Source organism: Marasmius oreades, chromosome 5 (genome assembly GCF_018924745.1).
Source record: "Marasmius oreades isolate 03SP1 chromosome 5, whole genome shotgun sequence".
In the NCBI taxonomy this organism is placed as follows: Eukaryota; Fungi; Basidiomycota; class Agaricomycetes; order Agaricales; family Marasmiaceae; genus Marasmius; species Marasmius oreades.
The window spans coordinates 2,593,320-2,607,897 of NC_057327.1; the positions used below are offsets into that span (position 1 = coordinate 2,593,320).

Below are 14,578 nucleotides of genomic sequence, written 5' to 3' on the forward strand. Positions count from 1 at the left end.
CAACGCGTGTCACAACTCACTTGACTGTGACTTCTCCCTGTTCACCATCACTAGTACTGACAATACACGGGGGACTGTATCCTTAATCCTCGTGCTATGGCTCAGAAACGAAAAAGACGCGCATCCCCGTTGTCGAAAGGATTGGCTGTAGGCGAGGTGTTGAAACGCGATCATTTGGCCGGAAACGCCACTTCACCATGGGGCTGGGTTGGAATAGAAGTGGATGATCCTTCACAAATAATGCAGGATCACCTTCTGACAGTATATGGACTCTCTTCAAGGAATAGACATTCCCGGTGTCCCAATAAATATGTCCCAGGGAAGAAGTGTAAGTCGACACCGAAAGAATCCGTCGCAAGAGGGGAAAACGAAGAAGACGTTATCATCATATCCGATAACGAGGAATCTCAGTGTAGCAAGAAGGACTGCAAAGGTAACCCTTTTTGTTTGAACTATCTTGGACAAGAGAAATGGGACGACGAAGGTGTGTTCTCTACGCTGTCAACGAGACGTACATTGAACAGCCCGCACAACACATTTAACTCCTAGACAAAGCAAGGAACATGTGGAGAGCTTCTGCCAATCTTGGTCCTGATCCTCACGTCTCAACAAGGAAAAGTGGAACACCTGTCGGACTCAAGGTGCAACTGCCGTTACTCTGTGGAGATCAAGGGCTTATGGGCTTGTAGAACCTGGGTGCTACCTGCTATGCGAATGCTTCACTTCAGGTCGAACTGCGAACACAAGTCATGTTCTATTCTCTGACAAAGCCTTTCTTAGGTGTGGTTTCGGGATGTCAATTTTCGAGCCGGGGTCTTCAGCTGTCGCTCTACTGAAGATTCAGAGGACAAGTTCATGGCATGGAAATTCTTCTGTTCTTATGCGACCATGAATTGATCGCAACACCCATAGGAATCTCCCATTTTTCAATTGCAAGTCACATTTACTGCGCTGCAAGAAAGCATTCAGAAGGCCTTCAATCCTACCAAGCTCGTAGAAAGCCTTCAACTTCGGACTTCCGAACAGCAAGATGCTCAAGAGTACGTCGCGCGAGATGATGTACAACCTATAGTTTCACATTTGCGAAAGATTCTCAAAGCTTTTCATGTCCCACCTCGATGCTGAGTTCAAGAAACAATCAGATGTGCGAGTTAGGTCTTTGGTGACTGATCAAGTGAGATCCACCAAGTACACTTTGTAGCGAGTTTTGCCAGCTGAGATCTTTCATTGTGAATAGTTCCAAGGCGAGCAAATTTATGGAACTGCTTGTTCCAACTGCCAGTATAAGTCTGAAACGACGTCTAACTTCTTGGAACTCGAAATAAATTTCCAGGTGAATGCCGGCTAGCCATCCGATACTTGCAGGCGCTTGACCTTGTGGACAGAATAAATCAAAGCTCGGAGATTGTATTCGTTCGCTCCTGCAACCAGAGTCCCTTACAGGCGAAAATAAGTATGTTTATGATTCAGCGTAGAGATCGGTGTGATGTTGATGACCGTTCGCGATAGATATTTGTGTTCGCAGTGTGAAAGTTTGCAAGATGCTGCGCGTTATACAGAACTTCGAAAATTACCACCTGTCCTACACTTCTCGCTTCTCCGCTTTGTTTTCAATATGGCAAATATGGAACGAAGGAAGTCAAAAAACATCATATCTTTTCCACGAGAACTAGACATGAGTCCATTCGTAACTACGGATGGAACTTCGTCATCTCCTTCGAATGTATACGAACTACGAGGAATTTTACTTCACAAAGGGCCCAGTGCTTACCATGGCCATTATGAAGCCCAAGTCTATGATTCCCAGTGCGTTGTGTCATCCTCGCTCATTGCTTGTGGTCGCTGAACCGGTCTAGATCGCGATCTTGGTTTCAGTTTAACGATGAAGTGGTCACACGGATAGACCGCCTCGGTGATTTGAAGAATTCTAACCCCTACGAGAACGTAAGACCGTGGCCTAACGCGGTACGGTATTCATACTGAATCCTTGTACTAGAAACAAAACACTGCCAAGCGGAGCAATCAAGTAAGCAACTCTCGGAAAAGACAGAGAGTAGATGATAGCGACGAGGAGATATCAGAGTGCGAAACTTATGTCCGATTACCGACCAGTTCTGACTATTAGTACTAGGGTTCCACTCGCAGAAGTTTCGCCATCAACGAGGTGCTTTCTTGGATGACGTTTGCCATCAAACTCGACTCATTACCGCTTTCTAGCTTTATATCGTCTAAGGATGCATACATGCTCATTTATGTAAGGAAGACCTTGACTCCGTCGGGCGAGCTCGAGAAACCCATTCCGCCGCAACGAGCTTTGGCACTGATAGAAGACATAAATAATACTCACCGTGTCCAATGTGAGGAGTACAAGCAGAGGTTGGTTTTCCCTTGTTCATTGAAGTCCCTTACACACACCTCAAGCCGTTTACGTTTATAGAGAAGTGAGTTCGCTAGAAGCATTTGAAACCCTGCGTCGTCAGGTCATGGAAATATACAGAACATGGGAATTGACATCTGGAGATGAGGTCAGTTAGTCATCCGACACCTCACGTCGAAATTTCACCCATGGCACCATGCAGTTCCTGAGGATCGTTAACCGGAAAGCACTTGAATCTTGGCTTTCCAATGAGAGCACTACCAACCCAAACCCGGCCCAACAGGAAATACTATGTGAACATGGTAGACTTGACTATAGGAAGGCGAAAGAGCTGAAATGCATCAAGCAAAACACATACGATCAGCTGAAATCCTTTGGAGGATTCGAGCCCATTTATACGGCCGAAGATATCTGCGAAAGTTGTATCGAAGCAGGATTCAAAGGTACGGGCGCATTTGTTTATGAAATTTAGGATGCCCCCCTTGACTCGTCACTCAATTCATTGCACAGAACGCCTGTATCAAATCGAACATCCCCGAATGGTGGGCCGTTTCACTGAGCTTGACCGTGGACCAGATGGCCCGGGCTACTGGATATCCAAGGCATGGATCAGAGGTAAAACGCAGGGGTTCTGATATGATTTTGTAATTTATGCCATCTACCAGACTGGGCACTTCTGAAGCCCAAGATGCACGCTCCCACTGAAGACGATCCGCCGCCAGACGGACCTGGATACGAGCACGTCCTCTGTGAGCATGGGAATTTATCCCTCAATGCTAGCGATAGACGTCGTATTTCCGTGCAGGTCAGTGATACGAGTGTTGAACCCTTCCTCAGGCTTTCATTTTGATGTTTTACAAACAGGCTTGCGAAGTCTTGACTACATTGTTTCCGCAATGGAAGCCAATTTCTGTTGATGAAGGTAAAGCGATCTCCTTACGATGTCAATGAGGCGGTTCGATGAAATCTTCTTCAGAGCCCTGCCCCGTGTGTGATGCTCTCCTTTATGAGCGCAAAACTAATAGCCTTGGGCATCGTAAGCGCGCGGAGGAAGAAAAGGTGCACCCGATACTTTTTGTTGTCCTTGAGTCACACTGATTGCATATATAGGCAAAGCTTAAACGCATGTTCGATTACGCGGGGATAACCGAGACTAATAATTTGTTCCACGAAAACGAGACGCTGGCAATCATTCCATCGTCCTTCCTACATAGATGGCGACTATGGCTAACCAGACCTACGGAATATGAGCGACCTGAATCTCTGGACAATACAGTTTTCCTCTGCGAACATGACATGTTGACTTTCGATCCAGAAACTTACGAGATTGAGAACGATGTTGCTGCTATTCTGTACACTGAATGGCAAACTCTGAAACAGATGTGCGCATTGTTCTTCTTTTGTTTCTTCATTGATTAACCTTTTTGTCGGAATTTTCAGATACACCGCCGGACCTTTGATTTCTCTTGAACGTAAAAAAGGACAGGAGAGGGCTATAGAATGTACGATTACTGTATGTGATCCTTGCCGCAAGCGAAGGTACCGGATTCTATTTCTACCACTCTCTCTTTGGTTCTCCGCTAACACAACGAGACAGGACATTTGAATGGGAGTCCACGGATCTCATTATTCGAATGGGTGGCGCGGGTCACGGTGACAACACCGCGGGTCCCTCAAAGGCAAAGAAACCAACAAATATCACATATGGATCCCGACAATCCCGAAGACTACGTCGAATCCGCGAACAAGGGGAGTGTCGAAGAATCAGTGTCACGAAGGAAACCACAATAAAAGATATAAAAATCACTGTACGTTTGTTTCAGCCGTGGTTCCTGTTTCAATATGATGAGGCTTTTACCCTCAGCTCCAAAAATTGCTAGACATACCTACCATCTGTCAGCGATTATTTTACAAGTCACAGGAACTGGACGATGGAAGCGTCTCTATTGGCTCTCTGGGCGTACTTGCTAACGATATATTCGATTTTCAAGAGCAGAACGAGGTTCACGAGATAACCGATGGGGAGAGTGACGGTGAGAGCGGCTCAAAAAGGGACGAGGGGAGAGGCTTTGGCGGGACCGTCCTTCTAGGGGCTACCGATGTTTCGATCTCTACGAATACAGTATCGAATGGGAAGGATGCAGGGACAGATAACACGGCGGAGGTTGCAGATTCTTCAGAGAGGTCATGTTCAACGTGCACGTTCATAAATCCGCCGAACGCTTTAATGTGTGACATGTGTGGTAGTAGTGCGTTCGATTGAAGTGCCGAACCAAACTAATTCTAGCTACCTCTTGGAAATTCAGTTACTTCTCGTCCCTGTGGGCCGTTCAGCCGAGTGCTGATAAGGGACGTAACTTGACAGGAGTCTTCACAATGAGCAAGTGGATGGTTCGCAGACTTGGTAAGTGATGGCATCCATAATCGAGATGAAGAATTCAAGAAATTCATCATTTAGTTTGTACTATGTACGTGCGGTAGTAGTACACTAATTGGGTAAGGGATACATGTGGATATGAAAGAAGAGATTGGAAAAGGAAATGTACAGTATAGACGTGACGCCGCTCTCCTTGTTTCACCACCAAAAAAGTGAAGTAGAAAACGTTCGAAAACCAAAACAAGAACGTTGAAAACACGATGAGCAAGAGAGAAGGAAGGGGACTCTCTGAAAGATACGATCAGACTCTAAGTCAAGTATATGCTGGAGTATCATAGTTCAACAAAAATCGTAATATAAATGTATGTGGTTTGTTTTAACACAAAAGTCCCCAAGAGTAACCATGGACCCAGAAAATGCAGAACAAAAAACGTGAAACCCAAAGAAGACACAAAAATAATATATTGCGTAATTCCCAGACCAAAGAAAACGGAAGCGAGAAATTGGGGAATTAACTTCGTCAGTTCACACATAGCTCGAGACCGGATATGCCGGCGGATACGGATTCGGTACAGCCATTGTTCCTGTTGAAGGCATATTCACCTGTCCAGATTGAATAGCGGTCCCCGTGGAGATGACACCATTCATCGGTGCACCAGAACCAGTTGCTGCATTTGCACTTGAATTTTTCGAGGCCAACAAACTCCTCGTAACTTCAATGACTTCCAAATCACTTGCGTGACCAGCGATTTGCATCTTGACGGCCTGCACTGCAACGGCCAGCGCCTCTTGTACGCCATCCGTCATATCGCCAACACTAGCTGTCTGGATCGCCACCAGTGGCGTGACACCACCTGGGCTAACATTTTGCGCTGCCTCTGCAACAACTAGCTGCGCTGCCACTGCAAGACGGTGTGTTTCTGGTGGTGTAGGACCGGTCAAAGCACGATCGTATGCAACGAGCGATTGCTCAACGGCGTGTTTTTGTTTAACAAGGTCTTGTAGGTGATTAGCCACGGCGTTGGCGTTTGCTGTGGCGCTGGGAGTGACAGGAGTGGCGTGTATTTGATGCTGTATCTGCGTTGTGTTAGCCGCCTCTTCTGTGACTCGTTGAGCGACATTTTGTAAGACTTCGACCACTCGCGCGGGCGCATTCTCGGTGGAGTTGGAGGTAACAACAGATGGATGGGAAGAGGGAATCGTGGAATGTACCGGATGCGAAGGGTGGGAGGAAACTGAAGAAAGGGTTGTGTGCTGAGTATGCGAATGAGAATGAGCAATGTGAGCGGTAGCGGCTCTGCTAGCTGCAGCCCTCATAGGAGCTTGGTGTAACAGTGTATCACTCTGGCTCCTTGGTAAACTATAACCCGAATCCATAGATGATCTAGGAGCGACATTCAGATGGAAAGTTGAGGATAGATGGCCTTCCTGTCCGTCCAAAATGAACTAGAGACTAGTAAGTATACCAATCCCGAAGGTAATGGATGAGCTCACCTTCGCATCAACTCTTATATCACAACTCTGCGCACCCGCTGGAGGGGTTCCACTCAATTCTTCCCCTTTCCACGATAACCATGACGGTAGAGTTGGGCTACTATAATGTACTGGAACGCTAACGAAGCTTGCTTGGGGATCCCAGATGTGTGGATGCCAGCTCCACTTCAAGCCGCAGTAAGCAATAACAGGAGGGATTCCCGCCAATTTTCGTTGGAAGGGCCGAAACTCCCATTGACCATTCAGGTTGTTGGTTTTTCGAGCTTCGACATTCCATATATAATTGCCTTTGGATTTGGCTTTTTTGCCGTCCTCATTGTATCTTTGGATATATGGATGACGCCAAAGGTAGTTCCGGATCTGTACCAAATGAGACGTTCAGGTGACGTTCAAGCAATCAATTCCCATAAATTTCACCTTCTTCATGGGTATCTTCTCTTCTGGATATCCCTGCCTGGCCAACTCCTCCAAGAATGCGGTAGTAAAGGCTAGTATCCGAAACTTGAACGGTCGGAAGTCGGGCGACTCGTCTAGACGCTGCATTTTTTTGGGCATTAGGGTTTGATGGATCGGATCGCCTTTTGCATCGGTCGCCTCCAGGTTGGAGCAAATCTTGTTCAAGAACTCGAAAAAGATTCGATCCACTTCGGATCGATACTCTTGAGGTACATCGGATCCTGAACCAGTCTAGAGGGCAAGTCAGCGGGAGATGGAGGGTCAAGACAAAACATACAGCATGTGTACTACCTCCCCTTCCGGCCTCATCATCACCGTCGTCACCGTCGTCACCCTCATGGGTCTCCTCGGGAGAATTCTTAGCAGTCGTAGGAGCTGAACTCGCAGAACCTGGTCCAGTTCCTCCACCAGTTGTGTCCAGGCGACTGGAGCCAATTACGGGCTGTAGTTGGCTGGGTGAGGGGTATGTATACGTAAATGGATGTGTGCCCAGAGTCCCAATCGAGCCACTCCTGGTCATCCTCCCATTGATCCTTCCATTCACGCCAGCGGAGAACCTGGATGGCGATGTTTGCACCGCGGTAGTGGCACTCGCACTCGAAGTAGAACCAGTGTGCGAAACGGGACTACTGCCTCCGGTTCCGGCACCAGAAGACGAGGGGGTCGTAATGGACCCCGTGGACAATGAATGACTATGCCTCGACTGGCCCCCTATCGTAGGAACAACACTTTCTGACCATGCGCTACGGGGAAAGACAGGTGCAGTGACTTTCGCAGTCAGATCGGGTGTTGATACGGTAGCTGAGTTATATCCGTAACTCGACTGAGAGGAGGGTGTTGAAGGTGGGTAAGGTGTGGTTTGTGAATGCGGGGGAGTTTTCACAGGGTTAAAAACGAATGCGGTTTGTACTGATGGCGGTGTGGTGGGGCGGGACGGTGGGGGGGATTGAAGGGTATTGGCGTGTTTGGGAGGAACACCAGGCTGTGACGTATTATACAGCAAGTCTTCTTGAGGCTCCGCCTTCAAAGCCTTGATCGGTCGGCCGACGTCGATTTCTGAAGCGCATCGTTTGCGCGATGACTCTTGCCCGGGAGGTGTTGACGCTGACGTATGAGACAACGAAGGTGGTATCGATGTACCTCCTTGCACTGAGCCCGATAGCGGAAGCGGAACGTTCACGTCCGGATCAGGCGTAACACCGGTTCCGGTTGAGAATATGAGCTGAGATGACTCTGGTATGGGAATCAAGATTGGCGCTTGCTGGGGATGAGAGGGCGGATAGTATTCAGAGTTTGTGGTAAAGACGGGGGTTTGCGATAGCAAATGAGGAAAGGAATGTAAAGGAGTGGCATGGGATACCTGATGAGGCGGGGAATGGGACGAAGGCGACAGTGTTACACCGTTTTCCCCCACAGTTAGACCGCTCATTCCAGAGATGACATCAGACACAAAAGCAAGCTTCTCACCCAAGTCACCCACTATTTTACTGGCCTCCGCGCCCCTGCCAGAGCGACATAGGGACGCTGCTGCTGAGGCCGATTTAACGATCCTGAAATCATCCAGATGAAATGTCAGAGTATCAAAATCGGAGATATGTGTACTCACTCTTCCAACATCGAACCTCCGAGGCTCAACGCGGAGTCTTCCTTTTTCACCGCAAGGTCTTGTACCATAGGAAAACTAATGGAACCAACACGGGATGATCCAGATGCACGATCTGGAGCGACATTCGAAGCCAAATTGGGAGAAGTTAGGCCACCTACAGCAGCACCTCCGGCCGGGTCAAGGGAAAGAGCTGACTGAAGTGATGAAGGTGTTGCGGTGACCCCTACATTAGCACCGTAAGAAGGAACATTTGTATGTATTGATGATAACGAAGGAGAAGGGATTTGAATTTGATTGGGTAATGGAGAGGAAACTGAGGACGAGGTACTGGAAGAGGGAAGTTCGATTGTCATTGCTTGCTCGAGAGTAGGCGTTATCGTCGAATTGAAAGCGATGTAAGCCGACTCTGGTTGACTTGACGATATCGAAAACGCAGCAGCAGGAGTAGCCGAGGGGTCAAGTTGATGGGAATCCTGCACCATCGCACTGTCCATTGCCATTTCTTGGAGGGCAAACGGGTCGATCTCCAAGTGTGTCTGCATAGCGTTCACGTCAACATTGAATGAAACACTTGAGACTTGGTCGGGTGTGAGAAGGGGTGGAGAGGGCAATGATGACATTGTTGGGTATTGGCACGAGAATTCGGAAAGAACGTCTGGTAGTGCGGGTGGAGAAGCACTGGGAGAGGCTGAACGCAAGCCGTCATTGCTCAGATTTAGGACAGCAGCAGCAGAAGCTGCGACTGGACTGAGTGACATGTGCGAGTATGAGGTAAAGGAACGGTTAAGGCGATTTTGAAGAAGATTCTGGTGCGCTGTGGAAGATCGTCTGTGGTCGTACAACTTGGTCGTCTGTTAGGTTTCTAAGGATCAGGAAAGGTGACTGAGGAACGACGGGATATAGATTCGATTATTGAGAATACTGTCTGATTTCCTGCCGGTGTTTTCGTAACCAAAATCCGGACTTCGCGTCGAGCTGGACGGGCACAGCTGAGCCCGAGTCAAACTTCAAGGGCCAGAGATCCCAATGATACAGAAGAAAATGAAAAGGCAGAATTGTCCGGGTGGCGACTGCAGGTGCGCAAGTCTAGCGGTGACCACACGTTGTCACATTTGTGACAAGGCATGCTTACCTAATATCACTGCCACGTGCGTTTTCACTCTTCTTTCCTTGTCCAAATCAGACATTTGAGCAAAATCGATAGAAAGAGCCTCAATCTCTCATCGGAGGGGTCGGAAGCTTGGCGGAAACCGTCAGCATGGTCTCAGTTGATCATCTTTTTTGTTTATTTTTTTTTTCTGTTATTTCTAAAAACATTTTCTCGCTCCCATCTGTTCCGGTCTCGCCGCCACTGAAGAGGATCTGAGATCTTGCGACCCTCAGTTATACTACTGTGGTACCAGTCCTCCGCAGACGGTTTCAACCACGTAGATGATCACTACTGTCAGCCTGGTCAGGTTTCATATCGAGCGATCGCAAATTCAAATGTTTGCATTCTCAGGAGCACAATTCTGTAAGCGAAATTCAGGACCGTAATATCCCAATCGGTCGTTCCGGGGAATTACGAGAACAATACGCACGGGTGAGTGACTTACGGAAATGAAGTACACCTTGAAGAACGTAAGGAGCTAGGACAGGGTCAGAGGCACCACTGCCAGTGATAGAGGTAGGCCGAGGAACCACTATACGACGACGTAGATAATTGTCAGTCTGGGCAGCGAGGATCGCGAATTCAAATGTTTGCGTTCTCAGGAGCAGAACAATAAAAAGACTGTAAGCGAAATTCAGGTCCGTTTGTTGTTCCATATTCCTCGGAACGAGCTATTGGAATATTACGATGTACGAGGTGTGTGAATTACGGAAATGTGAAGTATACAAGTCGCCGTTGTCCTGAAAGGCCGAGATCAAGTATCTAGTATCGCCTTCTTGGACTCCGTGAGCGGTCTCTCCGCCTCTCGCTACTGTGTACATCGTTAGTTTCCGTGATAAAATGATAATTCGACAAACTTACTCATAGCGCGAGGATGAGTGGCGGTCATGTCCTCTGTCCCGGTCGCGATCGCGAAACTCATCCCTAGAACGGTAGTCATTTCCAGAGCGTCCTCCAGGAGTAGGCGGTGCACCGTTAGAAGACCCATTTCCAACTGCGTTGCCGCTTCCGCCTCCTGCCTTTCGCTTCTCTCTCTCTTCTTTGAACTTCCCCAACATGTTCCTCAACTCGTGATACCCCAAGTGCATCTGTTTTGATCAGAGAGAGAGAAGCAATTAAACTCTGAACCTAAGCCCGATCAAGCTATACTCGCCTTTCCACCGAAATGATCAGCTAAACGACGGTCGGAATCCAATACCGATAGGTATGCACCGCAGACGTCACACACGCGAAGCTTTTGGTGTCCAGAGGCACCCGATGTGTCTGTGAGTTGCTGTAATTCTCGCTACAGACGGATATTAGAACAAGATCCGAAGAAGACTTGGACAATGAAAGATCATCTGCACCTCTTTATCTGCCTTTTCACTTTTCAATGCCTCAATAGCAGCCATTTCCCGCATGGATTCGTCTACTTTCCCTTGTTCGCCTGTCAGAAAAGCGAATCCACAATCCTGTCAGCCAAAAGGATGAAAGGTGAAATGGAGTATTACCGACCCAATGTCCCAATCTTCTCCGTGCCACCCTGTATGGCCAGCTCGATCTCAGCAATTTCTCTCATCAAATTTGTTGTTTTCGCGTTCTCCTCAGGTGTCTTTTCCAGTCTCCTATGTGCCGCCCGAATGCGCCTGTCACATTCATCGACAAAAGTGAAGATATTTGATTCATATTCCATCTGAAAGCGGTTGAATGTAGGGTCGGAGGGGTTGGCTTCTTTAGCAGCAAGGAATTCTTGTTTGAGTCGCTCCGTGTGCGATTTTGGGCAGGCTCCAAGGTCCATTTTCTAAACCAAGCATCACGAATTAGTACACTTGGCGAAATCAGTAGGTCTAGACTGACGGTGTTGGTGAATAATATGTGTGGACACGTCCCGCACAGGAAGTTTCTGCAGACTTTTTCGTCTGACCAAACAAGATTGGCATTAGCAACACCCATAGCCTCCGGTCCCATCATTTGCTGTTTGTAGGTTGAGATTTTCAGTACGTTTTACCACATTCGAGTTGCGTGGACCAGATGTTGGAAAAAGATGTATGTCGCAGGAAAGCGGTGGGAGATCAGCATTATTTCATTTTCATAGAACCAAACCGTACCTCGAGCAGCTTTCGCTGCATCTCTGCAAGACGACCCATGACTATTTTTGCTGTGTTCTTTACAGTGGATGAAGGTAGTTGAGAGTCTGAGTCGTCGCAAAGGCCAGTGTTTACATGTATTTGGCTTTACAGATTTCCAGCGAAGGCTTCTTCTACTGCCGGTCATTCACTTCTTTCCCACTAGAAAACCCTTTATTTTGCTACACCATGGAACCTACAAGCGATCCAGTTCGTTAGCTACAACGTATGTTTTTCTGTTCTTGCCATGTGCATGAGCCTCCTTGTTGTAAGTAGATTAGTCATCCACCGCCACCTTGACGCGTTAAATCCTCCTCCACGTTAACCTTCCACGTCCATCTTCGTTTCCTCCTCTCTTTATAAACTTAGAAGGGCGATTTTACACCGATAATGTTCATCCTTAACTGGTTTTGGGACGTTCTTGCGCAACTTGGTGAGTGCAAGCGTGCAGTCAAATCTTCCCAATTTCCATTCACATGATACAACTTCAACCTAATGTCTACCTCTATGAACAGGCCTTCTTCACAAGAACGCCAAAATTCTTTTCCTTGGTCTTGACAATGCAGGAAAAACTGTTAGTATTTTTTTTTCTTCACGCCGTGAAAATCGTTATGAACATGGATACAATAGACCTTGCTCCACATGTTGAAGAACGACCGTCTTGCTACTCTGCAGCCTACCCTCCACCCTAGTGCGTCTCATGATACAATGCTTCGTCTCTATGGTCTGATTGCGAGCATGTACAGCCTCGGAGGAACTCGCTATTGGAAACGTCAAGTTCACCACATACGATTTGGGTGGACATCAGCAGGGTACATCTCCCCTGAAACTAAACTTCTGATTACTTACACTCGTCAATACAGCCCGGCGCCTCTGGAAAGACTACTTTCCTGAAGTCGACGGCATCGTCTTCCTCGTCGACTGTGCCGAGCACGAACGCTTCAGCGAGTCAAAAGCTGAACTAGACGCTCTGTTGTCTATCGAGGAGTTGTCGAAGGTGCCATTCTTAATTCTGGGCAACAAGATTGATGCACCAGGTGCAGTTAGCGAGGAGGAGTTGAGACACCATCTTGGTCTTTATCAAACCACCGGAAAGGTGAGTGAGGCAACGTCATCGTGGAAACGGGTGTTAACGTCTACGTAGGGCAAGGTACCGCTCAATGACATCCGACCAATTGAAATTTTCATGTGTTCAGTTGTTAATAGACAAGGATATGGCGAAGGTACGATTGTTCATTCTTTTGGAACTATCAGCAGCTGAACCAATTTTACAGGTTTCCGTTGGCTATCACAATACGTAAGGAATCATCCCAATACTCCTTCAGCCTATTAAAATGATCCATTTAGATATAAGGGCCAGTTGCAGAACGGTTGGAGGGAGTCTGTAGTTGTACTTATCGCTCATGCATAGATACTCACATGCTTTACGTCTTCGACCGTGGCACACATGTTCCTACTTACTCTTACTCTTCCATGTCTTTCTTAACTTCATTGTGGTCGTCATTTCGTTTCATTCTTGCGCTATCTGTCATCATACGCGTCACCCTGATCGTGTACAGCGAATGGCACGACGCTCGGTCAGTAGTCAAATACACGGATGTGGACTACCGTGTCTTCAGTGACGCTGCAAAATATGTTTTACGTCCAGGACCAGGAGGCACGAACTTAGCGGCTGGACCATGGAAAGTGGGGAATTTTGGAGAGTGAGCACCGTTGAACTGGAAATTTGGACCACCTTATGAATCCCAGCGCAGTCCTTACAGCCGCGAAACATACCGTTACACACCTTTGTTGGCCTTACTGTTGACACCGAATGAATGGCTTCATCCATCCTTTGGGAAATACCTATTTGCAGCTTGCGATATCGTCAACGGGATATTGATTTACAAGTTACTTGCCTCGGTCCTTCTTCCTCGACCTGCTGGTACTCCGAAACCTTCCAAACACAAGAATGGCAAACAAGCCACTATCTACAGTGCCGTACATCTCCTCAATCCAATGGTATTTTCTATATCCACAAGAGGTTCCTCAGAATCAGTTCTGTCCCTCCTCGTTCTGGGGACTTTATACGCGATGCTCACGCGTAGATGGAGGCTTGCAGCGGTGATGCTGGGCATTAGCGTTCATTGGAAGCTATATCCGTTCATCTACGGATTTTCGTGTCTGAACGCTCTTCGTTATTGGGACAAGGCATCGGGGAGCGGTGAAACGAGGGGAGGGTGCATGGATTACATCAAGTCATTCGTGAACTGGAGAACGTTCACGTTCGGACTGTTAAGCATTGGGACATTTGTGCTGCTCACGGGTGGTTGCTATCTTATGTGCGTTTTTCCTTCTTCCCCATTCGAGCTGCGGTCACTCAAACTTCCGTAGATGGGGCTATCCATTCCTCTACGAAACGTATCTCTATCACATTCAACGGCGAGATCACCGGCACAACTTTTCTCCCTACTTCTACCTGACATACCTCACCTACCCTCCACTCCAACCAACCCTGTCGGACCGCCCAACTTCGTCATGGCAAGCGATTCACCATTCCAGTCTTATCAGCTTCCTCCCGCAAATGATTTTGGCTATAGGCACAGGCTTTCTGTTCGGGAATAAAAAGAACAACCTACCATTCACCTGGTTTGTGCAAACATTCGTTTTCGTAGTGTTCAACAAAGTCTGTACGTCGCAAGTAAGTATACTCTGTTCTTGAAAACGCGTTAAAGCTCACCACGCCCCCTCTCTCATGTGCAGTACTTTCTTTGGTACCTCCTCCTTCTCCCCCTTCTTTTACCGCGCTTGAACATGAGTAAGAGAAACGGTGCAACCTGTGTTACTGTATGGGTGGGCGTTCAGGTACTTTGGTTAAGTGAAGCGTACAAGCTCGAGTTCCTTGGCCAGAATGTTTTCTACGGACTGTGGATACGAGGACTCATATATTTCATCGGGAATTCCTGGGTACTTGGAGCGGTCATGGAAAGTTACCAATAATTGCCATTGAAAGAGACGTCGAGTACAAAGGGGC

The 14,578-nt window shown here is 47.6% G+C and overlaps 5 protein-coding genes across 7 annotated transcripts; 3 read left to right on the top strand and 2 right to left on the bottom strand.

Moving 5' to 3' along the window:
- The first annotated feature begins 40 nt into the window (after window positions 1-40).
- Window positions 41-5,369, top strand: E1B28_008981 (uncharacterized protein). 2 transcript variants are annotated; one of them, XM_043153825.1, is made up of 25 exons: window positions 41-484; window positions 550-641; window positions 690-728; window positions 781-858; window positions 913-1,040; window positions 1,090-1,174; window positions 1,238-1,333; window positions 1,386-1,453; window positions 1,510-1,806; window positions 1,857-1,944; window positions 1,997-2,082; window positions 2,132-2,164; window positions 2,218-2,376; window positions 2,438-2,525; window positions 2,580-2,820; window positions 2,888-2,992; window positions 3,043-3,182; window positions 3,242-3,299; window positions 3,354-3,436; window positions 3,488-3,759; window positions 3,818-3,916; window positions 3,975-4,185; window positions 4,242-4,620; window positions 4,684-4,781; window positions 4,836-5,369. In XM_043153825.1, the coding sequence occupies exons 1-24, from the start codon at window positions 97-99 to the stop codon at window positions 4,737-4,739; spliced, it is 3,369 nt and encodes a 1,122-aa protein (XP_043009110.1). In that variant the 5' UTR covers window positions 41-96; the 3' UTR covers window positions 4,740-4,781; window positions 4,836-5,369. The 2 variants fall into 2 exon arrangements, with proteins under 2 accessions (XP_043009110.1, XP_043009111.1); XM_043153826.1 differs by having other exon boundaries at window positions 4,242-4,781.
- Window positions 4,810-9,393, bottom strand: E1B28_008982 (uncharacterized protein). The gene is made up of 5 exons (XM_043153827.1): window positions 8,311-9,393; window positions 6,982-8,254; window positions 6,666-6,935; window positions 6,249-6,608; window positions 4,810-6,200 (listed from the first exon to the last, which is right to left on the bottom strand). Exons 1-5 carry the CDS (start codon window positions 9,066-9,068, stop codon window positions 5,280-5,282), a joined length of 3,582 nt encoding a protein of 1,193 aa, XP_043009112.1. The 5' UTR covers window positions 9,069-9,393; the 3' UTR covers window positions 4,810-5,279.
- A 642-nt stretch (window positions 9,394-10,035) lies between these two features.
- E1B28_008983 (uncharacterized protein) lies at window positions 10,036-11,656 on the bottom strand. Of its 2 annotated transcripts, XM_043153828.1 has the most exons (7): window positions 11,548-11,656; window positions 11,297-11,413; window positions 10,955-11,240; window positions 10,807-10,886; window positions 10,614-10,745; window positions 10,322-10,548; window positions 10,036-10,271 (listed from the first exon to the last, which is right to left on the bottom strand). In XM_043153828.1, the coding sequence occupies exons 1-7, from the start codon at window positions 11,584-11,586 to the stop codon at window positions 10,223-10,225; spliced, it is 930 nt and encodes a 309-aa protein (XP_043009113.1). In that variant the 5' UTR covers window positions 11,587-11,656; the 3' UTR covers window positions 10,036-10,222. The 2 variants fall into 2 exon arrangements, with proteins under 2 accessions (XP_043009113.1, XP_043009114.1); XM_043153829.1 differs by having other exon boundaries at window positions 11,297-11,656.
- Window positions 11,657-11,955: 299 nt separating this feature from the next.
- Window positions 11,956-12,918, top strand: SAR1 (COPII coat GTPase; the record flags this gene model as incomplete). Its single annotated transcript, XM_043153830.1, has 8 exons — window positions 11,956-11,998; window positions 12,081-12,139; window positions 12,196-12,256; window positions 12,312-12,377; window positions 12,429-12,661; window positions 12,710-12,788; window positions 12,840-12,862; window positions 12,913-12,918. 8 exons carry the CDS (start codon window positions 11,956-11,958, stop codon window positions 12,916-12,918), a joined length of 570 nt encoding a protein of 189 aa, XP_043009115.1.
- Window positions 12,919-13,038: 120 nt separating this feature from the next.
- E1B28_008985 (uncharacterized protein) lies at window positions 13,039-14,544 on the top strand (the record flags this gene model as incomplete). The annotated part of the gene is made up of 4 exons (XM_043153831.1): window positions 13,039-13,268; window positions 13,320-13,886; window positions 13,939-14,245; window positions 14,308-14,544. The coding sequence occupies 4 exons, from the start codon at window positions 13,039-13,041 to the stop codon at window positions 14,542-14,544; spliced, it is 1,341 nt and encodes a 446-aa protein (XP_043009116.1).
- Between the last annotated feature and the right edge of the window lie 34 nt (window positions 14,545-14,578).